The 25,720-nt window shown below is 40.2% G+C and overlaps 1 protein-coding gene across 1 annotated transcript in view; it reads right to left on the minus strand.

Annotated features, from left to right (window-relative positions):
• The window catches only part of ZMAT4 (zinc finger matrin-type 4), a 287,994-nt gene that overhangs the window by 106,804 nt on the left and 155,470 nt on the right, over window positions 1-25,720 (minus strand). The window contains exon 4 of the mRNA XM_063080071.1: window positions 9,277-9,504. Within this exon, the coding sequence (XP_062936141.1) occupies window positions 9,277-9,504 (228 nt within the window). The remainder of the gene's footprint in view (window positions 1-9,276; window positions 9,505-25,720) is intronic.

Raw genomic sequence — 25,720 nt, forward strand, 5'->3', positions numbered from 1 at the left:
ATAGCTTTGTAGTATAATTTGAAGTCAGGTAGTGTTATGCCTCTGGGTTTATTTTTTATTTATTTATTTATTTATTTACTCAGGATTGCTTTGGCTATTCGGGGTCTTTTGTTGTTCCATATGAATGTTGAGATTGTTTTTTCCATTTCTGTGAAGAATGTCATTGCTATTTTGATGGGGATTACATTGAATCTGTAGATTGCTTTGGGTAGTACAGACATTTTCACAATTTTAATTCTTCCAAACCAAGAGCATGGAATGTTTTTCCATCTTTTTGTGTCGTCTTTAATTTCTTTCAGTAATGGTTTATAGTTCTCATTGCAGAGATCTTTCACCTCCTTGGTTAAATTGATTCCTAGATTTTTTTTTTTTTCATGGTTGTTGTAAATGGGTTTACTTTCTTAATTTCTCTTTCTGTTAGTTCATTATTGGAGAATATAAATGCAACTGATTTGGGGGCATTTATTTTGAATCCTGACAACATTACTGAAATTATCAACCAGCTCTAGAAGTTTTTTGATAGCGTCTTTAGGTATTTTTATAAATAATATCTTGTCATCTGCAAATATGGACTGTTTGACTTCGGCTTTTCCAATCATGATGACCTCTATTTCTTTCTCTTGCCTGATTGTTCTGGCCTAGTACCTCCAATACTGTTAAGTAGATATGGTGAGAGTGGGCATCCTAGTCTTGTTCCTGTTCTTAAGGGAAAAGCCTTCAGTTTTTCCCCATTCACAATGATACTGGTGGTGGGCTTGTCATAGATGGCTTTTATTGTGTTGAGATTCTTTCTTTCTATACCTAATGTGTTGAGAGTCTTTATCATGAAGGGATGTTGAATTTTGTCAAATGCTTTTTCAGCACCTATTGATATAATCATATGGTTTTTATCCTTGAGTTTGTTGATGTGGTATATCACATTTATTGACTTCTGTATGTTGAACCATCCTTGCATCTCTGGGATGAATCCCTCTTGATCATGGTGTATAATTTTTTTAATGTGTTGCTGTATTCTGATTGCTAATATTTCGTTGAGGATATTTGCTTCTAGGTTCATCAAGGATATTGGCCTGTAATTTTCTTTTTTTGTTGTGTCTTTATCTGGTTTGGGTATCAGAGTAATGTTGGCCTCATAGAATGGGAGAATGGCCTCTGTTTCAATTTTTTGGAATAGTTTGAGGAGAATTAGTATTAATTCCTCTTTAAAGGTATGATAGAATTCAGCCGTAAGGCCATCCAGACCTGGGCTTTTCTTAGTTGGAAGATTGCTGATTACCACTTCAATCTCATTGCTTGTTATTGGTCTGTTCAGGTTTTCTATCTCTTCTTGGTTCAGTCTGGGTAGCGTGCATGTGTCCAGAAACGTATCCATATCTTTCAGGTTTTTGTATTTGTTGTCATACAGTCGCTTATCATAGTCTCTAATGATTCTTTGTATTTCTGTGGTATCAGTTGTAATGTCTCCCTTGTCATTTCTGACTTTTGTTATTTGGGTCTTCTTTTTTTTTTTTTTTTTTTTGTTAACCTAGCTAATGGTTTCTTTATTTTATTTATCTTCTCAAAAAACCAACCTTTGGTTTCATTGATCTTTTCTATCATTTTTGGGGTCTCTATTTCATTTAGCTCTACTCTGATCTTAATTATTTCTTTCCATCAACTATCTTTAGGATTGGATTGTTGTTTTTAAAGTTCTTTGAGGCATAGTGTTAGGTCGTTTATTTGAAGTCTTTCCATTTTTGATGTAAACATTTATTGCAAAAAATTGCCTCTTAGTACTGCTTTTGCAGTATCCCACAGATTTTGGTATGATGTATCTTCATTTTCATTAGTTTCAAGAAATTTTTTTATTTCTTGTTTATTTTCTTCTTGGACCCATAGGTCATTCAGGATCCTGTTGTTTAGTTTCCATGTATTTGTATAGTTTCCAGGGTTTTGCTTGTTATTAACTTCCAGTTTTAGTCCATTGTGGTCTGAAAAGATACTTGGAATGATTTCATTTTTTTAAAATTTGCTGAGACTAGATTTGTGACCTAATATGTGGTTTATCCTGGAGAATGTTCCATGTGCCAATGAGAAGAAAGTATATTCTTTAGTTGCTGGGTGAAATGTTCTGTATACATCTGCCAGGTCCAGTTGGTCTAAGGTATAGTTTAAATCCTGTGTCTTTTAGTTGACTTGTTGCCTGAAGATCTGTCCCATACTGATCAGGTCACCCACCTTTAACATATTAGAGCCTATTTCTTTCTTTAGGTAGGAGTGTTTGCTTTATATATCTGGGTCCTCCAGTATTTGGTGTATACATATTTATGATTGATGTGTCTTCTAGCTGGATAGATACTTTTATCATTATATAATGGCCTTCTTTGTCTCTTTTTATGGCTTTTGGTTTAAAGTCTATTTTATCCAATACAAGAATAGCTACTCCTGCTCATGTTTGGTTTCCATGTGCATGGTATATCTTTTCCCATCCCTTCGCTTTTAGTCTGTTTGTGTCTCTACAGGTGAGATGGGTCTCTTGAAGACAGCTTATACTTGGGCCCACCCTTTTAATCTAATTAGTCTGTCTGTGTCTTTTATGGGGAGTTTATTCCATTCACATTTAGGGTAGTTATTGACAATTACTGTTTAATTCCTGTCATTTCATTGTCTTTTCTTTAGATGTTTTAAATACCTTTTGACCATTACTTCCCCTTTTATTTCTCTTCTTCAGTGTTAGTTGGAAAATTGAGGTGGCATGATTTAACTTCTTTCTCTTTCTCACTGGCATTTTTGTTTTAACGGCAGGTTTTGCTCTTTCTTGTGTATCCATAATAGTGATCATAATTATTCAGATTCCAGATGAAAGACTCCCTTGAGAATTTCTTGCAGGGTTGGTTGTGTAGTGGTGACCACCCAAAATTTTTGTTTCTCTGGGAAATACACTATTTCTCCCTCATTTCTGAAAGAGAGCCTTGCTGGGTAAAGATTTCTTGGCTGGCAATTTTTTTCTTTTAGTATTTTAAATATATCATTCCACTTTCTTCTGGCCTGTAGTGTTGTAGTTGAGAAGTCTGCTGCTAGTCTGATAGGGGTTCCCTTATAGGTGACTTGATGCTTTTCTCTTGCTGCTTTTAGAATTCTCTGTTTGTCTCTGAGCTTTGCAAATTTGACTATAATGTGTCTTGGGGAGGATGTTTTTGGTCTGAATCTGGGGACCTTTGAGCTTCCTGGATCTGAAGGTCTACATCTCTCCCTAACTGTGTGAAGTTTTCTGCTATTTCCTTGAATAGGTTTTCAATATCTTTTCCTTTCTCCTCCCCTTCTGGAATATGCACAATTCAGATGTTAGAGCACTTGAGGTTGTCTGCTATCTCTCTTAGATTTTCTTCATTCTTTTTTTCATTTTCTTGTTTGCCTGGGTTATTTCAAAAACACCATCTTCAAGATCTAAAGTTCTTCTCTCTGCTTGCTCTAGCCTGCTGCTCAAGCTCTCAGTTGTGTTTTTATTTCATTGAGTGAATCTTTCATATCTAGGAGTTCTGCTACACTCTTTGTTAAGGTATTAATCTCTTTGTAAATTTCCTCCTTCATATTCTGGATATTTTTTCTTGTTTCTTGTGTTCTCTAATTGAGTTTTCTTTTATCTCTTAGAGTTTTCCTAAGATCATTGCTCAGAATTCCTTCTCAGACATTTCAAGGATTCCCTGTTCTATGGGGTCTGGAATTTGAGCATTACTGTATTCCTTTGGTAATGTCATATCTTCTTGCTTGTTTGTAGTTCTAGTATTTTTTCATTGATGTTTGGTCACCTGGTAGAGGACTTGCTTCTTCTATTACTCTAGGGTTGGCTATGAGGATAAAGTTTTCCTCCTCTACTTGCAGGCTCTACTGGTGACTCTTCATATATCAGTGTAGTCAAGTGAGTGGCAGGTTGCCTGTAGATTGTCCCTGGCTGCTACTGTGGTGGTGAACTGTCCTTGTGGTGACAGCAGGTGGGGCAGTGGCTATATTACACCACCTTGGCCCCTGTTCCAGCTTTCCACGGCTGTAGACTGAGCCCCTGGTGCCAAGCAGGTCTCGACTCATCTTGGCAGCTGCTGGGCTGTGGGCACTTCCCTTCCCTCTGGGGTCTTAGCTGTTGCTGTGGGCACTTACCTTCCCTCTGGGGCCTTAGCTGTTGCTGTGGGCAACTTCCCTTCCCTCTGGGGCCTTAGCTGATTTTAAAGTTTATGTAGAAATGTGAAGCTGAACAATATTAAGAAAGAAGAACAAAGCTGGAGAACTTGTACGAGCTCATTTCAAGACTGCTGCAATGATAAAAATAATCAGTACGGCACAGGACTGGTGTGAAGACAGACAAAGACATCCATAGAATAGACTGTCCAGGAATACACTAACATGACCAATGCATTATCAACGAAGTTTGTTCAAGGCAATTAAGTGAGGAAAAGTAAATATTTTCAACAAATTTTTTGTAAATAACTGGGCAAATGTACAAAAACAAAACAAACTTTAACCTCTACTTCACACCATCACAAAAATTAATTAAATATTTATCATAATTCTAGCTGTAAAGGCTAAAACCATGAAACTTACAGGAGAAAACACAAGAATATCTTTGGTCATGAGCAAAGGCAAAGATTTTTTAGAAAGGACACAAAAAAAGCAATGATTATAAAAGAAAAAAACAGTTAGACTTCCATAATTTAAAGACATCTGCTCATTGAAAGACTTAGAACAATGACCAAACAACCAAGCCACACACTAAGAGAAAATATTCACAATCTGATAAAGAATGTTCATCCATAGTACATGAAAAACTTCTACCTCCTGTCAATTAATAAAAAGACAAACAACCAAGATTTTAAAAAATAGACAAATAACATGACCAGATAATTCACAAAGGAAGATACACAAATGACCAATAAGCACATTTAAAAAGTGCTTGACGTCATTAGGCCACGTGGAAATGCAAATTAAAGTCATAATGAAATACTTTCCTATGTCCACTAAAATGACTAAACTTTAAAAGACTGACAAAAGCAAATGTTGGTGAGGATATGAAATTTTTACATGTTCTTTTTGGGAATGCAAAATAATGCAGCTACTTTGGATTTTGGCAGTTTCTTATACAGTTATAAATACATGTAACCTATGATCCAGCAATTCTATTATATATTTACCAATAAAAGTAAAACATAGGTTGACCCCTCCCAAGAAAAAGATTTGTACAAAAAATTCACATAAGCTTTATTCAAAATAGCATCAAAACAACTTCAAAGTCATCAAGAGGAGAATGGATAGACAAATTGTGGAATTTTTGTTAGTAAGATACTACTCTAATAAAAAAGGGACTATTTTGCTTTATATGTTATAAATGGACAAACTTCAAAAACAATATGCTATACTAGACACACAAAAATACAGACTTTATGACTGCATTTATATGAAGTTTAAGAACAGGCAAAACTAACCCATGGTGAAAAAATCAGAAGAATGGTCCCCTGGAATAGAGGGTTGTAACTGACTGGGAAAGAGCACACAAAAATTTTCCCATGATGGAAAAGCTGTGTATCTTAATAGGGGTGTGCATAACACAGGTGTTCCTATCATCAAAACTTATTGTACAGGCCAGCCCCATGGCTCACTCGGGAGAGTGCGGCACTGGTAGCACTGAGGCCGTGGGTTCGGATCCTATATAGGGATGGCCAGTGCGCTCACTGGCTGAGCGTGGTGCAGACAACATGGTGCCAAGGGTTGCAATCCCCTTACCGGTCAAAAAAAGGAAAACTTATTGTATTATATACTTGATGTGTCTGCATTTCACTGTACATAAAATATGCATCATTTTTAAAAATTAGAAAACCAGAACCATAAATAATTTCTTACAAAAATTATTCAATCAGGATCCTTTTAGAAATGAAAATTACTGCCATGCTAAGTATGTAGTATTTTAGGTGATCTTTGGGGGGCTTTCTCTGTTTGTTCATTCAGCAATCATTGAGTACCTTCTATGTGTCTGCCACTATACTAAGTGTTTTGAACACATCAGTGAGCAAAACAGATATAGATGCCTGTTATACCACCAATCTATAGGGGGAGTAGAAAGAAAATGAAGAAAGCCATTACAAATAAATAAGTCGAGCCTCCTGTGACACTACCACATCATGCTCCAGCTGCCTGACACCACTTTTAAAAGTTATATATCCAAAGGAATGGAAATCATCATGCTGAAGGGACACCTGCACTCCCATGTTCATCGCAGCTCTATTTACAATAGCCAAGACAGGGTACCAACCCAAGTGTCCATTGAAAGATGACTGGATAAGGAAAATGCAGTATATATACACAATGGAATACTACTCAGCCATTAAAAAAAAAAAAATGAAATTCTGACATTGGCAGCAACATGGATGAGTCTGGAAAAAATTATGTTAAGTGAAATAAGCCAGACAAGGAAAGAGAAATACCACATGTTCTCACTCATAACTGGGTGCTAAGAAAGAAGGAAAAGGAAGAAAAAGGAAGGGAAAAGGAAGGGAAAAGGAAGGGAGAAGGAAGGGAGAAGGAAGGGAGAAGGAAGGAGAAGGAAGGAAGGAAGGAAGGAAGGAAGGAAGGAAGGAAGGAAGGAAGGAAGGAAGGAAGGAAGGAAGGAAGGAAGGAAGGAAGGAAGGAAGGAGCACAACAATACATTGAACTTTCAGAAGGAGAGAACAAACCTAAAGATACTAGAGATGGGGAGAGGGAAGGAGGGGGTTTGGAGAGTGATAGGTCAGGTAAAGAGCATAAAGAAAAATCACAATTTGTAATAATGAATATGCTATTAATAAATGATAAAAATCAAAAAGAAAAAATAAAAGTTATGGATATGCCTGTGCTTACTCCTTAGCATTTCTGCCTTTTTAATCTGATTGATCATGCGTTAGAAGAATTCCAGGAATGGGCCGAGCCCGTGGCGCACTCGGGAGAATGTGGCGCTGGGAGCGCAGCGACGCTCCCGCCGCGGGTTCGGATCCTATATAAGACTGGCCGGTGCACTCACTGGCTGAGTGCCGGTCACGAAAAAGACAAAAAAAAAAAAAGAAGAATTCCAGGAATAGGAATAGGGGTGTGTGTGTGTGTGTGTGTGTGTGTGTGTGTGTGTGTGTGTGTGTGTGTGTGTGTGTGTGTGTGTGTGTGTGTGTGTGTGTGTGTGTGTGTGTGTGTGTGTGTGTGTGTGTGTGTGTGTGTGTGTGTGTGTGTGTGTGTGTGTGTGTGTGTGTGTGTGTGTGTGTGTGTGTGCGCGCGCACACTTGTACATGACATGTTTTGAAAAGTGCTGGTTTACCATAGTTGCTGTATTCCTCAAGCCTTTGCAATATTTAATGCCTGAGTAAATACTCATCAGGATGTCACCTGGCATGGGTGAGAAGGTTGGTTTCAAGGACATTGTGTTCAGTGCTAATCACATTCCATCTGCCACTGAGTCACAGTCACATGGAGATATCAAGTCAAAGAGCAGCCTTTTGTCTTCTGCATAAAAGACAAGCTGCTCACATGTTACAGAATTCAGACACTCTAGTCATTAAGATGTAGCTGTACATAAAAGATGCAGCATTGTTACTTCAAAATAGACAAGAAGAATGTGCTCCAGAAATAATTCTTCAAATCGCGATATCTGGCACAAAACATAAATAAGGCCCTCTTTATCTCCTTCATGTCCCGCCGTGAAGGAGTAACTGAACCAACTTTTTATCTGCTAGGAACAGCAGGGGTGCGGACAGGCCTTCAGCTATGGAGTGACTCTTCCTCTATTTTTTAACAAGACATAGACTGAGAACATAAGAAATCTCCCAGCAAGAAGCAATAGTACCAATGACTCGAAAGCTTCTGCAATGAGATGATGACCCGACATACTGAATTATTAAGCCCCCTGCTGTTTTTCTATAGCTAGAAAACATACACACAAAAAATGTGCTTGCTCTCACTTTTTGTTTTTAATCACACATCTTGGAAAAAATCAGTCTCTAATCGAGCTTTCTAGACAGTCATGGAACCTCAATCTTAAATCTATACTAGTATGGGAATCTTCCATGGTAACATATTTATTAGCTGTCTACAGCCTATGTTTCTTGCTTCTTTGCCCAGGCACATATGATTCTGATAACATGGAAGTCCTGCTCACCTGCTAAACGCCGTGCACTTCCAGTTCCAACTTAGCTTCTTTTCCTTAGTGAAGACTTCTCTAATCAACATATTTAGAAGTTACTTTTCACTCCTCTCAGCTCACCTAGCATGATCTTTTGTCCCACTTATTTGATCTAGAATCCTACCAGGTCATTTCTGTTATAATTATCCCTCTTAGAGGTTCACAGCCAGGTTAGGATAATAATTGTAAGTTCTACGTGCAAAACCCAGCTTAAACCCAGGATGCATTCTCAAAATTGATTTGTAACTTTTGTGATTTATAGCTCACAGCTGGTATGAATGATAATTCCCTGGCCAGCCCATAAAGGCATCCTAACTCATACCAAATCTGAAGTATAGTACCAATAGTACCGTTTGCATAATTAATTTTTGGAGAAAATGTATTTTCTCAGAAAAATACAGTACGCAGTTTTGCTCTGCTTCTACACCGTCAGCTAATCAAAAATGTTTAGGTGATCAAAAAATGCTTGAATGGTTGTTGATGATGAAATATTCTACTAAGTCCCACAGATCAGTCCACAACTTCTTCCATGAATGTCAAATGACACGTGGTTTTCAGCGTTTGAGAGAAGCCCATCGGGGCAAGGTGGGGAGAAACCACACAGCACCACCTTACCTCAGTTTTCTAGCTATTTCTTATAAGGGGCTTGGGCTCACTTTAAGCCATTAAACAGAGTCAAAGTGTTGCTTTGTTTTGGCTGAATTTGTGAGGTCACAAGAGATTAAAATAAGATAGCACTGTGCAACTTCTTAAGCGTAGCAACTTCTTAAGATAGCACTGTGCGACTTCTCAATGCTCACCCACAAAAGCATTCACTGGAGAAGGTGTCGAAAGGTAAAGCAGAAGGAAACAAATTTTGATTCAGACTGGTGCCTTTGATCTAAAAATGTCAATAATATATGGAAACAAACACTTTGAAACAAAAGAGATTACAAAAATTAAGCTAAAGCTAGTTTTCTGCTCATGTTCTTTGATTCCCTTTCTTTCATGTAAGCCTTGCTTTTTCTCTAATAATCAAAGCGATAAGAAGAATCATCCCAATTTGTGAAAACACAATCCTTTCTCTGAAAGCCCAGTGTTGCAGCAGGAATCAGAAGAGTGGCTCTTACCTCTCAGTTCCCCCATATCCAGTGTAGTCCCAAGTTGTTCTAACAGAGCAACTCTGGCTGCATTCTTTTTGTGTTTCTTGCCGTCATAATGTTGCTGGGCCATCAGAGGATTATTAAACCAGGCTGCACAGAGCCCACAGTACCTGTCTGAATCCCTTCTCTGATAGGGAGATGCGACCACTGGAGCAGCATCCACTCGAGGGGGCTTAAGTGAGCTCAGGGGTGTGGCTGCAAAAGAAAAGCAGAGAAGCACAGTCCGTGTCAGTCCGTTGTGCTCAGGACCCTCTTCCTCAACACCTAATATTAAAGAGTGTCACGTTCATTCTAGAGCTCAAAAATCCAAAGACGCTATTGACAGCAGGAAAATTATCTTTGCCAGCCTTCATTTTGAGTTAGAACACAAATGAAAATTCCTAATTTATTGGCATCAGAATTTGTATATTGTTATGACAAAATCTGATACCTCACGAGACCATCCTTTAGGGGAAAAATAAGGTTTTTAAAAACAAACTCTTGGAGGTAAGGGAGTGATCTGTTAGTCACGATGAAGCCAGTACTTGAAGTAAACATTGAACAATCATGATTTGAAAGATTCCGAATGAATGAATTGGACATGTGTGTGATATAAATGGAAACAACTAATAAAGTATTTGCTTAAGTGATAGAAACAGATCTTTCAGTGATGTGGATTATAACAATTGAGGAAATCATGCAAATTTTATTGTCAGTTACTTCTGTTTATTGTGATAGGTTATTTTTAACCTATACCTGCTAAAATTGATGCCGAAAGTACAATTTTTTTTAAAAGACTGAGAAAAAAAAAAAGCCACCACTACAGAACAGATGTTGCTTATCTAAACTGAAAAGGCATATATCACTATTTAGAGATTGCACAGTCCCATTTATTAATTTAACACATTCCATTATGAGCTTACAGTTATTTTTGATCCAAAAACAAAAGAAGAAGAAGAATTATCTAACTTGAAGGATCTACTGACAGGAAGTGAAAATAACTTTTGCGTGCATTACAACATACAAGTTGCTTCCACTCTTAAATGACTATGGCTTGACTCTCTGTCCCATTTGTTGTATGACAGACTTCAGTGATGCCAAGTGACCCACTGAAGGAGAGATCTCTGGTTAAGTTATGAAAAGGATGGAACTCTGGACCAAATCCTTAATTTCCAAAGTCAATGTTCCTTCCCAACCCCTAAGGACTCTTTTCATACTTCTTAATAAACAAAGGGATTTTTTTCTAGACCCGTCATCTTTGTATTCTATTCGGCATTTTGTGAAAAATATTCTGATCCAATCACTTTGGAGAAAAGAGCACTATTTATAGTCTCGCGTGGCCATTAGGCACAACACAATTCAGCAGCACCTTGTGCGTGTGTTGTTTCTATGAAGTGGAATGCAGCCGCACCATAACAATTAGGGTTGTCATTCTAAGGAAAAGCTAAGGTCTGAGACCTGAAAAACAAGTTAAGGAACCAATGAATCAATTCCTCAATAACTTTTATGTGAACTTTTATTTTATAGATTAAATAACTGATATAGAAATAAGTACTTGGTAAATGACATTTTAATTTTTAAAAATGTCTGTATCCTGAAAAATGTCTCGAAGAGGACTTCTTCCCCTCTCTCCAGAGATTTCATCAGCTCAGGAAGTTTTACCTAGCTTAGATCAAACCTACTGGTGTTATTTCTACAGGGACTCAAATATACAATGTGTCTCTTAAAAGCCTCATTGCTAGAATCAGTCATATATCACCATGTAGAAATAAAGCTCAGATGTGGGCTGTACCATCCCAGCAGCCGTCTGGTACCATTCTGCCATGACTTATTAATGCTAATCAAAGCTACAAATAAACAGTTGATCTGTATGTGAAAGGAACTCTATCTGCCTTTCTCAAGGAAATTGGATCTTGCTTCCAAAGTTTCCTGCATCCTTATCAATTTCTGAGGATTTATAGCTGCTATTGTTTTTAATGGTAATGGAAAACATATCAAATGTTTACAATCTGAAGGAATGTTAACTTGAAGCATAATTTATTTTTCTCTAAACCGGGCCCTAAAAAACATTTCAGAGTCAATTTATCGATTGATCCCTTCTATTCTGGCAGGAGAACTGCCCAATAGCATAATCCTCAAATAAGATAATCTCCTGCACAAAGGAGAGTAGTTTGATGCTACCCCTGTATAACAGCTTCTCCTCCTGAACAGTTCTATCTTGTGTGTAGTCTGAAAGTTTAATTTTTCTTTTGCTTCTGTTTCCAACTGTCTTCACTAATCTCAACCCAGTTTCTACTCCCTCAGCGCCTATAAAGGCAAACAAAGACAGTAGAGTGAAATAGTGTTGAATCAAAGTCAGAAATCTAGGTTGAGTTGGGCCACACCATGGCTGAGCTGTGAGACCTTCACCAAATCTCTGATGTCCCTCGTTTTTACAAGATTAAAATTTTAGAGCCACCATCTCTTTTAAAATGAACATTCCTTCCTCTTACCGGCCAGCAGTCAAAAACAAAAAAACTAACATTCCTTGCAGCTAACCCATAGAGTTGGATGAAAGAAATTGTAGAAGCTCTCTCTCTTTACAGCTCTGACTCAGGCCAAATATGGAAATTACATGAGAGGAGAACAGACTCCAGGTTGGAAAGATAAATTTGTGGTGTGTGTACATGAACTACAACACTCATATTCTTTGGCAAAACTGTATTTTCTAAGAAAATAAATACAAACTGAGGTAAAGGTTATATTTTGGATGAAAAACATGCTTTCAACAAAACACGTTTGTTGATATGTAATAGATTTTTATTTTAATTTCATACTTTGTTTTCATTCTAATTGCAAAAAGTATTTAACTAAATATTGACTTCACCTAACCTTTGTAAAATTTAAAACCAACAGTTAATTAATCAAAACCAGTGGTTTTCAACATTAGACTCACTTGGCTTTGAAAAGCTCCATGACCATGCAGTTCCCCAGACCAATTCTGAGGTCTGAAACCGAGAGATTCCGGGGGTGAATCAAGCATCAAGATGTTTGTAAAACCTCCTTCCTCTCACACCCCGATCCATGTTTCCAAAGTACAGCTAATGTTCAGAACCAATGATCTAAATATTGCCAGATTTTTTTTTGAAAATTACCATAAAATAAAGCTTCCTTAGATCGTCACATAACAGAAAGTCATATTATATCCAACAGCAATGGAGCTAGTCTTTCTGTAGCTAGTAGACAAAATGCTACATCTCTATCCATGAGACGGAGAGAAATAACAATTACTCGCTTTTTCTTTAAACCCCAATCAATTCCCCATTTTACTAAAACATAAAAAGTCCTCCAAAGTAGTAGCTAATATTATAAATTAATATTGATAAAGCTAAGTATCAATCCTGGTTCCTTTTCTCCAAAAAGACACACAAACACACATTGAGCTGTGGTACTGTCTCCGTTCATGATGCCATGACCAGCGTGGTGTGGTGCAGGCCACCAGCCCTCCTCACAGACCCCCGCACCTGTCCCTCAGGGCCCTCCTCAACTCCAGCTGCTCTGCGAGGCCTTGGGGACCTCAACAGGAAGGAATTCTCCCTCCTCTACTCTTATAAAGCATTCGCTGACTGCACAATTCACTTGGCATTTCGTAAACCCCACCTTGTGATCATAGCTGTGCGAATGTGCATTTGTGTGTGTGGCGGGGGGAGATCAGACCATAAGCTTCTATTACATACTTTTATGTTTGCTGTCTTCTCCAGAACATGTTCATGAGCCCTTATTTTAATTTAAAAACATCCAAAAAACCTCTGAAACTCAAGTTTCTTCATGATTCATTTGTTACCAAAACCTGACCTGAAGTCACATGAGGCTATTTATAGTCTATAAAGCTACCACTTAGTGTAGGTATACATACAGTTATTAATATCTTTGATTATAGGGTGCTGTCCCAGATCCATATAAACATACTACATGGGATATGTGCCTCATTACATATCGAAAATCCTCTAATTTCTGATTTTAAAAACACATTCACCCCCAAATGTTTTGAACAAAAGATATGTATCTATAGCCAATTCATAACAACTTAAATAAATTCAAGTTGCTCTAAAGCTTGAGACAGCTGGAACAAGTCAGCCCTAAAAACTGGATTTCTAACCATCACCTGATCCCGGAATAAATTGCAATATCCTTTTAGTGCCTTGTACAAAGTTTGTCAAGGAACAGGTTCTCAACAGCTATTTGTGGTTTGTTGGGTAAGTTGTCTTAAGTAATAGTCTCAAATACCATGTATCTCCATCCTATGATTGTGTCTTCTTGGCGTAATCACCACAGTTGATTTAAGAGCACCGTGTGTGTGTCCCTATCGGAACACTTCCTCACTCTGTAACGTAACACTGTGTACAACCAGACTGTCTGTGGTACCAGCACTTTGCATGGTGACAGACACCTAGTGTATATAGTCCATGCCTCCTGCTGAATAAAGAAATGAATAATCTTCACATCATAAGTGAGTAAGCTAAGATAATAAACAAGCATTTTCTTGTTTCTTCTGAGTTGTGTCATTTAGGGCTTGGGTAGCTGGGTTCCGTACAGGTCAATTCAGACGCGAACACACGAGTGACGAGATGCTGGTGGAATGATGGCTGGGTGGTGGACGGCAATATGTCAGGACGCACACACATGCCCCAGTCTCCCTCCTCCTCTTGGATTCAACTAAATATACTGAAAGTCAGATTCTCTCAAACTTCTGTCCATTTTCTGGGATGTTGCAGAGAGTGAAAATTATGCACATCTTTCTGGAAACTTCACTTTCAAACAGGAAGCCACTTACTGATTGCTTTACCAAGGCATTCAAACCCTCACTCCACCTTCTGGCATGGCACCAACCCTCCCAGATGGCCCGGAACTGAGAAGGTTCCCAGCACATGAGGCTTTCAGGGCTAAAACAGGGAAGTACTGGGAAAACCGGAATGAGTTTGTCGCCCTAGATTCCAGGGACAGACCTGATTTAACATCACACTGGAGAAATAGTAATTAGAGAAAAGTTCAAGAGACTAGAGCAGGTGGTTGAAAGACCATGCAGACAGGGCCCTCTGATAGATCTCAAGGCTTTATTTATCAGCTCACCGAGTGGGTGTCCTGAGCGGAGTGAGAGGAGAGCACAGCCAGCACCTGCATGCCCGTCTGCCCGTCTGCCTGCCAGACCACGGACACAGGACGCAGGCTCTCTCGCGATCTCTCCCACATCCATCTCTCATAATCTCTTTCTCTCAATCTACCTTTCTTCCTCTCTCTTTCTCTGGCTCTTCATTTTCTCTCTTCCTCCTTTTCCTCTCATCTCTCTCCCCCTTTCACTCATTCCTAATGCTTTCTAGGCTTTAAGATAACAAAAATTAGTTTGCTCTCACAAGGGATTTGAGGGCTTTTGACATAGAGAATAAAGCCAGGAATTTACTCATTTTAAAGTATGTGGTTTTCTCACCTAACACATTCTTATCGGTAATACCAGTTCTTCCCGGTTGTGTGATATTGTGCGGTTTACTCTGTTATGTCTGTCCTATGAATTTTCTTTTTTAAGTTGGCCAGAAATCCTGTTTGCCCAGTGGGACAGCTCGAAGCACTGGAGATGAATGGACTCGTGCACTCCTGGTGAATAAGCAGCAGAGGAAATGGCAAAGACCAGATCTCTGACTCTAGACCAGCACCACAGTTCAATGTTAATCAGCTTCCAGTGATGCCTGGGGAGCAACCAGCCAAATAAACAAACAGATTCACTATAGAGTCGAAGTACATTTCCTAGGCTTCCACATCTGGTCTCACTGGGAATTATTTAGAAATGTGCATTTAAAAAAAAAAAAATTCTGATTTCCAGACCCTATAATAAACCATCTTTTCTCTCTTCCTACCCTAAATCTTGGGGAATTTTCATGTTCTAATAAATATCTCATGATAGCTGAAATTAAAATCTTCAATAGTTTTATTATCAGGTTAAAAAATGAGTTAGATACTCATAATAGGTGATGGATTAAATAAATTGTGGGCATCTATACTCTTTTAAAAACGTGCAACAATGGGCCGACCCTGTGGCGCACTCGGGAGAGTGCGGCGCTGGGAGCGCAGCAGTGCTCCCGCCGCGGGTTCCACGGGTTCGGATCCTATGTAAGGATGGCTGGTGCGCTCACTGGCTGAGCGCGGTGCGGCCGGTCACAAAAAGACAAAAAAAAAAAAAAACGTGCAACAATAAAAAAAAAAGTTTTAGAAAAGTGTTTTGTGACCTGTGGAAATGTTTAGGATAGAACGCAAACAAAACATGTGGCTTATCTGCAGGGTATAAACCAGATTATTTATTAAATTATGTGTGCGCATGCACACACACACAAACCATCTATAAAGACCAGAAGGCCATAAATCAAAATCTTAGCAGTGGTTGTTTCTAAGTGTGGATTATTTTGTTTCATACTCTTGAGCATACACTCCTGATGTAGAGGGAAAGCATTTTTATTTTACAGTCTATACATAGGCTACATTTCACGCTAACATGTTTTAGTGCAATATCAAGGAAGTGCTACTTAAGGGACTTATGGTGCCACAACCAGGTCTTAAATTAAATCTCAGAAGATATTTGCAGTGCTTTATTTATTAATTTATTGTTGATTTTGGGCAAAACAGGCTGGATGAAAGCTGGGTCTGTCAGAATACAGTGTGAAAGTGCCAGCTTCCCCTATTTCTCCAAAAGATCCAGATTATCACAGATTCAAAAATGGCTTTAATTATTTAGATAAAATGAAGTACCTCTCTTCCTTCTCATGTGGTATGTTTGGAAGTGAATTCTGCTACCCAAGGCCATGAGATAAAAAAAAAATCCTCGTTATTTCTTTTATGCCATGGAAGAAATTAAAGGGTACTACATCTGATTATTTCAAAACCTGTGCCATTCCACATTTTCTGAGAACAAAGATGAGGATGACTGAACAGAACCATCATTCCGATTCAATTCCGAGTACATCAGCCAGCGGGTCCTGCCCATAGCACAGCCCAATTGTCGGTCCTCATTAAGACGACATCCGCAGATCACTGACTCTCGCTAGTGCAGAATCATTCCCTCTAGTTTCAGTCGCTCGTTAGGTTCTAAATACCTTAAGCATGCCTGTTTTCTGCAGAATCTTAATCTTTGTAAATGAGCCACTAAATAGAACTTTAGAGAGGATGACAGTCCTTTCATAACTTTCTTGTGTTGTTTGACAAAAGCATCCAAGGGCTGTGATACACCACATTCTCGGTGCTTTGAAAACAGGAGGCCAAAACGTGAGTTCCAGGAGGGCGAGGGGTTTTACCTGTTTTGTTCACTGATGTATCCCAGGTACCCGGAGCCGGGACTGGCACATAGTATGTGTTAAATAAACTCTTGTTGAATGAGGGGAGCTGCTTAGTCTTTGTGACGTAATTTATCTAAGAGAAGGAATCACGTTTTACTTTAGGACATTCTGCCGGTATGATGCAACGATCGATACTGGCACCAGTGACAGCTTCCTCTGTGTCCCCAGTGGTCTTTAAAACAGCTGCTGCCTGCGGGTGCGATGCATTCATGGCACTCGGTCTCCAAACCCTGTTCGGTTAAGGGGCTTCACTCCGTCCTGGTTCAGGGTCACGATCTTTTGTGATGGCTCCAGTTCATGCAATGAACTCACAGGGAACCTGTGAGGTATCTCAGACCTCTGAGGAAGACATAGCAACATCTGCTCAAGGTAGTCCACAGTTCCAGCATCGGATGCGACCTTCCCTTCAACGAGTTCATGTTGCTGTGAAGCTGGATTTCCGGCCGCTGCAGCGTGCCTCCAGTCAATCCACCCCGTCAGTGAGGAGCAGGGATGAAGTGCAGCACCCCTGACCCCAGTGTGGGGTGATGCAGTGCCCAGCGGGCAAACACGCTCATCGCCGTGGTTATTTAAAAATGAAATAAAAATATTAAGTTTTCTTTCAGTTTGTGTGTATGACTGTTTCAAATGGCTCCTAAGTTAGTAGGACATAAATACTTAAGTAGTTTGGACCTACTACTTAATAACTTACATGTTAGGTATTTCTTTCTACCTAAGGGCACAGTAAAAAATAATAATATACAGAGAAACTAAGATTGTGGTTAAAATTTCTGAGATGCTGAGAGTTACGACATTCTCTTTCGATGTTCTTTGCTCATTGCTTGGACAAGAATCAATGACCTGTGAATTGGGCGCCACGGGAAATGCTGAAGGCCTTCTTCGTGCACGGCAGACACCATGTTGAACAGGCAGAGCCCAGGGGGTAGACTGGGCTTCCCTGGCAAGAACCGGTTGCTTCACTGCAACCAGCGCCCGCCCTGCAGGTGCTGCCCCCACAGCCCTCTGCTGGAGACATCCCCAGGTCACCAGCAGTGCTGGAAGAGGAGCGGGAGGATGGGGAGTGGATGCTTGGGACCTGACACTGGCTTTGGTTCTTTTCTGCCAGCATTCCTGCTTCACCTGATCCATGACCCATGCTCAGGGGTGGGGAATGATTTACTTATCTGGCAGCATCACTGTGCAACGAGTATGCCAGCCTCCCGCATTACTTCTTATGTCTATGAATATTTATAGATGATTCAAAGATGAGAAAAGTGATCAGATCCAGCAGCGCAGAAGAGAGCAAGTGCAGGCTAAGTTTAGAGGAAGAAAGAGAGAGAGGCAGCCTTTGGCCTGGGGCTGGAAGGAAGCTGAAACTTAGGATTAATTCAGGGAAGTTGGTGCTGAACCATTCTCTGAGTGGAGCGTGTGCTACCACACCTGCTCTGCTCTACCCTCAGCCACTGGTCCTCGCAAGAAGGGATCTGCTGGTTTTCTGTTTAACTTCATTTTGAGTTACCTTAAGCATATGTCCTCCAGAATAACATTGGCCTTTGCGATGGGTCAAATGTGTCCTCCAAAAGTTCATGTATTGGAAACTTGATCCCCACTGTTAACAGTGTTAAAAGGGTGGGAAATTCTACTATGGTATTTGAAAGATGGGGCTTTGAGAGGTGATTGGATTGTGAGGACTGATCCATTCGTGGAGTGATTGTGTAAAGTAAGGCAAATCATAATTAAAGCCAAATTGTTTCATTATTTCAGCTATTATTTTAGTTATACTAAGTTTCCATTTATATTGCCAGAGCTAGTGCTCAGACCCTTCAAACTCATTGTAAAAACTGGGTCACCAGACCCCTCACATGCCAGGCTGGGTCCTCAGACCCCTCACACACAGGTACATGCTAGGTAATTGGGAAAGATCCCGGGAGCTGTTGGCCTACGACATGAGCTCAGTCCTCAGCTTCCTCAGCGGCAGCAGCTTACAGGTCCAGCGATGGCAGTGGCCTTGCGGAGGGTCCTGGAGGCACGAGCAGCAGCAGCAACAGCCTCCAGCAGCAGTAGTGGCCTACCCATGGCCCTCTCCCTCCCAGGGGCATCCTGGGGGTGGGGGTGCCCCGTGGCTCAGAGCCACTCATCTTTTATGCTTAAGTCCATAACTCAGGACACCTGGGTGCATATATGCAATTATACTAGATGACAACGAAGGAACACCTGAGCGCATGTGCATATTTACATCAAATGTTTAGCAAAATTCTGAACATCTGAGAGGCCCTGGCCATTTTCCTATATTTTCCCAACAGATGGGTTGTCATGGGCGTGGTTCTGCTGACTTTGTAAGGACAGCAAATGCAGTTCCCTGGCTTGCTCTTGCTCAGCTCACTCTCACCCTGCCTTGCTGTAGAAGCAGGCCCTCAGCAGGTGTACTCCCTGGACTTTGGACTACTCAGCCTCCAAACTGTGAGAAATACAGTTCTTTTCAGGTATTCTGTGATAAACAACAGAAAATAGACTAATGCAGCCTTAAGTAGACATGCTTTATTTGGACGCAAGCTCAGCCCCCAGACAGCCAGCCTCCGCAGCAGCAGCTCCAGCAGCCCACAGCAGCCCCAGTGGCCTCCCGGGGGCATCCCAGGGGCTCTGTAGACCCGAGCCATTTGTCCTTTATATTTAAGTCAGATAACCAGGAAACACCTGGGTGCGAGTCAGGTAACCAAGGAATACCTGAGCACACGTGCACAGTTGAGGTATTTACAACAGACATGGTAAGTCATGCTTGGCAAGATTCTGAACAGCTGAGGGAGCCCGACCATTTGTTTTCCTTTTCCTTACAGGGGAAGCAAAGTGAGACCAGAACAGTGGCCTTCAGAAGAGAGGGAGTCAATTCCTGATGTTGAGGCAGGCTGACTGTCCCCTGGGATGGGTGACTGAGGGAGGCTTGTACAATTAAGCATTCTTGATATGCCATGGGGAAGTGGGGCATATAAACCATAACAGACAATGAGACTCAGAGTTAAACAGAATCTTACTGGCAGTAGAGATGGATAAAATGGTCACTCAAGATTCTGTAAACTTCCAGATAGAAAGTCATTCTGCATCCTAGTCTCTGGATAACACATAACATCATCTTTAAGAAAAAAATCTTAAATACTAAATCAGCAGGATTTGTCAGATTATAGACATCTTCCTCTCTTACTTTTACTGAAAAAAAAACACTCCCCTTTTGTGTTAAGAAGGATCAACTAGAATGTTCATTTACAGACCAGGGTTAGCTCTCACCTCCCTGCCCATCAGCATTCTTGATTGTTGGGCAAATATAGGAAAATGGTCAGGGTCCCTCAGATGTTCAGAATCTTGCTGAGCATTTGACGCAAATATGCACATGCGCCCAGGTGTTCCTTGATTATTGTCTAATGTAATTGCGCATGTGCACCCAGGTGTCCTGGGTTATGGACTTAAGTATAAAGGACTAACGGCTCTGGTACACGGTGGTTCTTGGGACACTCCAGGAGGCCACTAGGGCAGCTGCTCCTAGCTCTAAATAAAGCCTATTTTTTTTACCCACAGCTCCCAGGACCTTTTCCTATTGCCCAGCTCGTAAACCTGCATGTGAAGGGTTTGTGACCCAGTCTGTACAAAAGACTCGAGGGGTCTGTGAGCCCTAGCCCTCGCTTTACATTGATACATTAGTTTTATTCATTGAAAATGAGAGATCCAGGTATTAAGATTCCATCTGCTCTGTTGATTGAAAAGCAAAACGACGATGCTAATGATTAGCAATTTGTACTAATCAAGACACAGTCACAGCAAGAATTCATGAGCAGGCCTTTAACCCCCATCTCCTGCTCCTCAGTTAAGTGATCTCAGCAGGAGCAACAGACAGCTATCACTCCTCCAGATGGCTGAGGACTCCTGGCTCTCAAACACCTCCATGCCTTTCCAGCACTGAGGATCGCACTGGAATTCCACATCACTTCTTCGGCCCGGCCAGTACCACCAACACTGAGAACTGCTGCCTCCAGAATGGACTGTAAAGCCTTAGTTGGGCCCATTTAATTTCTCTTTGCAAATTATGGTATCTCAAGATGGCCAAAATACTCTTAAAAATCTTAGGTAGATTTACAAGTAAAGCCATAAACTACTGTGTGCTCAACAGACAACTGAAGAGAGTTGTTCAGCAGGAAATCCTACACAAGAGAAGCTGCTTCTCAGAAGGCTGACATTAGAGTAAAAAAAATCATGAAATTTTATCTTTCTCTTTTGAGTTAAGTAAACTTGCCAGGTGGCTGTGTCACATGACAATTTACATTGCAGAGTAACCTACTGGGAAAGTAATTGTCTTATTTTCTTACAGAATGACTTCATAAAAAGGAGAGGTATTTTTCTATTGAATCCCAGAACGGTAGCTTAGCCTTGAAGCCTGGCCTTCCCTAGCCCCAGGGGAGAATAAACAAATGCATTTAGGCTGGGTGGTCTGAGAGGCAAAGATCTGAATCTTGAAGAAGGGTGTGCCTGATGTCGGGAAAATAACTGGCTTCTTAGGGACTAGGGGGGAAAAAAGGTTGCAAGTACGGATAGAGATTTGAGCAGATCAACAAGTGTGTCCAAGGTGGTGGGACCTCCCCAGGAATGCCCATAATGGGGCCTTTGTCTTCTCTTCCAAGATGTCACCGATGTGCAAGGACCACATCACCTGCACAGGAGGACAGGTGAGTGACAGCCACTTCTGCAGAGGCCCTGCCTGAAACCCAGCACACAGCAGCAACCTGGGTGACCATGACATGGCCAGAGCCCACAGGCTGAGACTGCCTTGAGGACACCCACACCGCCCCACACCCTTGGGTGGCTCTAAAGAAGGGAAGGGTACCCCCAAGAATGACTGTGGTCAGAGGACAGACGTAATTTAAATTGATTTTTAAAATACAAATATATATGATATTTACTGCACTCCAGTGTCTTTGCCTTTCAGTAATTCATACCTACTGCATCTAATTATTAAAGAAACCAAATTGATGTTAAGCAGGAACTTTGAGGCTGATGTGTAAATATTTTAGATATTTCAAAGGATGAGAATATAGTTTGGGACATTTATAACCAGCCATTGCAGGTGTAATGCTTACGTTACAGTGCCTTCTCAATTTCATAGGCTAGACACTTTTAGGGTTCTCATCTGTAACAGATGATTTAAAAATTGTTGCCAGAAAATCTTTCACTTGTAGGTTTTCTCCAAACAGTAATGCACTCTGTGTATGAGCTCCAGGTCCTGACCATGACTCCTGTTGACGGTTTCCAAATAAGCCCAGGAAATTGATTATTTTATTGTTCTACTATAATCCTTCATGAAAGTATGTTAAAGAACACTTTCTGGAACAAAGGTATAACCACATCATAAAACTTGCTGAAACCATCAACTATCTTAAGCACCACTTGATCACCCAAAAGAGAAAAGTGAGTGTGGTATTTAAAAGGATTTGTGAAAGTCACCTAGGCAGTAGCCTCATTGTTAAAATCTGCAATTCTATGCAATCATTGATCTAGTTCCATTCATCACCAACTATAATACAAAAAGGCAGCAGTCTTGATCTAATCATTGCTCAAAGCCTCCTACAATCCAGTGTAACAAAAGTCCTGGCCAAAATAATTCAGCTTCGCACACACTGCTAGTGCATTCAGGTCCTGTTCACTGTAGGGCAGTCATGGACTGATGGGCCTGGTTTCTTCTATCAAGTGGTAAGCTGGCAAGATCACTGCAAGAGCAGAGAAGTGTCTGCCATGAACCCCTTGCATCACCTTGGGCACATGACTTCCCCCTGTGGGATTCAGCTTCCTCACAGGAAAAATGAGATGGCCGAGATAATGATCTTAGTGATACTAAGCCCCTTCTGGCTTTGCAAATCTATGAATCTGTTACTTATATTTATAAGCATAGAAAAGGCAAAGACATCATCAGAACAAATGCCTTGATACAGAGACAATGCCTTAGAACATGCCCACTTTCCTAATTTGAAAGAAAATGCACTGCCCTGAAGATCTGCCATGAAGATCTATCTACCTGGTTTACAAACTACTATTTGTGTCTCTTAAAACAAGCATCTAGACAGATTATGCCAGGCACCCAAATCACCTGATTCAGATGGTAGAACGGCTATAGTGCATAAAATCTTGTACGCAGATAGTCGTATGAGGCGCTGATTGAACCTGGAATGGATATATTATTCAAAATTTGAATTTATGTAACTTTCAGACAGATCTAAAACACCCTGATCGTTATTCATTCAACAGAGAACTCAAATAAGCAGCTCCCTGTCTGACATGTAAATTTATGGAAAAGTTCAAAAGCTCTGTCTCTCTATTTCCAGCAGGAAATAAAGAAGAAAAGAGGAGAGCCAACAGGATTTCAGAGGAAGAGGAGCACGCGATAAACACACGACAGACACCCACAGGCAGAGCAGACCACTGCTCATCTGTGACTTTGCCCGCACTGATCACGGTGCCCGCCAATGAGAAACACTTGATTCAAAGTTTGTAAGTATCTGTCTTTGTTGCTACCCGTCATCTTAGTGAGAGCTTTGGAGTTTGAACTGTTCTGTTCAGAAGGTGAGCAAAAATCAGCAAATCGTTTTATGAAGCATTATTTATCAGTAGAGATCAAAGAAAGGTCCAGAATCTGCAGTCAGAGGTCCTGGGCTTGCTTTCCAATTATGTATCTTACTATATGACACCAGGCAAGTTTCCTGCAGAATCTCAGTTTCCTCGTCAGTAAAATGGATGTAATACTTTATACCTCATGCATTTTATGAAGATTAAATAACACAATGATTGTGACGTTTCTGATATATCTCTGTAATTATCAGTTATGAGTATTGATTTTTATTATTAAGCTAGATTCGGCCTACTCAGCTATATATAGTTTTAACACACCCAGGACCTTTCAACCGTTATGTATTTGTATTTCACTGTCGAGAGATGAACAGACTTATTAAAACTTATTTTTTATAAATGTAATGAATATAAAGTAGCTTTTGCCATGTATACAGGAGATCCTCATTGTTTGTGGTAGTGACGGTCTACAAAGGATCAGGAACTGAGCCATTGCTCCTAGGGGAAACACAGGGTTAGGTTCCTACAAGCTTGTGCTCACAACATTGTGATCAACTGATCAATATATGATTTTGTTTTATGTGTGTTTCTGTTTAAAGACACCTTATTTAATATATATTGTTGATTCATTAAACTCAGACTCACAGCCAACAGCACCATAACTCCTGCCTGAACAAAACTTAACTAGTACATGTATTCCTCCATAAGGCACATCACAGCCTTCTTGTGCTTAGAACACTAGACAGCACTTCAGCACTACACGTGGGGCCATTTTTAATGACAAAGTCACCAACAGCAAAGCACAAAAACGCAAAAAACACAGCACTAGCTAGAGACTGCAAAGAGGATGCATGTGCACAGTGTGAGAGCTGAACCACGAAGGCAGAATGTCTCCTTGTGCATCTCAGCAAGCAGTGAGCACATGGGGCAGCTCGAATGTTTCCCAGTTCTGCACCTGTCTGGGAGTGAATGCAAAGCACCACGACTGCTGATTTGGGAGTTACAAATAAATTTTAGTGAACAGGCAAATTTGCAAATACAGAATCCTCGAATAATGAGGATCAACTATATGTGTGTGCGTACACATATGTACTTACATGCATACAGACATTTCACACTTAATTGTGCGGCAGGTACTATATTAAATCCTTTATGTATATCTTTTGCTTTGCTGTAATAATTGCATAATGTATTTCCATAATTCTACCAATGAGAAATTGAGGGCTGAAGAGTTAGAACAACTTGTGAAAGTTCATATAGCCAGAATTTAAAACTGAGTCTGACTTCAGAGCCTGTTTGTATGCTGCATTATTCAGTATATCACCTGTTTTACAGGGAGAGTAGCTTTGTAAAATCAAGCAAGTGGACAGGCATGACACTTCCTGCCAAAGTGGAAACCACTGTCATCAACCATCATATTTAAATAAAATTTAAATAACCAAGGTAACTTAATTTGAAAATGAAGCTGTAGACATTTAAATGCCTATCGTTATTCTAATGCATGCTTCCAATTTCTACTCATTCAACAGGCATTTATTAAATACCCACTATGTGCCCAGAAGTGCAGTCAAGCACATAGGATGTCACACTGTGTCCCCCTGTGTACCCCTTGAATCTGTTCTCTGTCATCCTCCAGCCTAGTTAAGATACACACACCACTATGGCGGCCTCAAACTCTGAAGGGTCAAAAATGAAAGGATATCACCAAGTTTAATGTCATTAACTGTCAAGCTAAAGCTGACTTGGAATTATATAAAACATTGTGCTCGAGATCCATTTTTGCTATGAGTGATAGATGTATTCATAAAAGCTCATAGGTAAACAGGCGCTCTAAGGGACATGTACCAACCAGGACAGATTAGGCTCTCCTGCAACAACATACAACCCCAAAGTACCACAGTAAAAGCTTATTTCTTGTTCTCGCAAAGTCTGATGTAGGTCAATGGCCCTCTTCCGTCTCTGAGCCTGGTCATAAAGTAATGCACATTCCCTCGGCCTGCAATCGGCTGAAAGCCTGGGGAACGCAGGAGCAAACGGGTTTCAGATAAGCAATGTCTCTGCCTCAAACACAAATGAATTTTCTTATTAATTCTGCACATAACACCTTAACCATTCAAATTATGCCTATTCTTAAATTCTCACTTTGATTAATGGTAGAAAATGGAGACTATATACGACTTAAAATTTTTTTCTATGCTTCAGATTTTCTCTCACATCTTCTTCAAAACATTTTTTTTTATAAAGAACAGATGATGCTTTCTTCAGGATTTTGAGTAAGAACTTAGTTTTATTCTTATTCCAATTATCTTGCTTGTATGGGTTTATTGTAAAGAAAAAGAAGAAAAATCACTAGCCGGCAAGCACAGTATCAGGGCCTGTGATCTCTGTCAGTGGCCATCAGTAAAATGCAGTTGGCTTTTGTTCTGGAATGAATAGTGATCCTCCAAAACTTACATCCTCCCAGAATGTCAGAATGTGAACTTATTTGGAAATAG

Source organism: Cynocephalus volans, chromosome 15 (genome assembly GCF_027409185.1).
Source record: "Cynocephalus volans isolate mCynVol1 chromosome 15, mCynVol1.pri, whole genome shotgun sequence".
Lineage (NCBI taxonomy): Eukaryota > Metazoa > Chordata > Mammalia > Dermoptera > Cynocephalidae > Cynocephalus > Cynocephalus volans.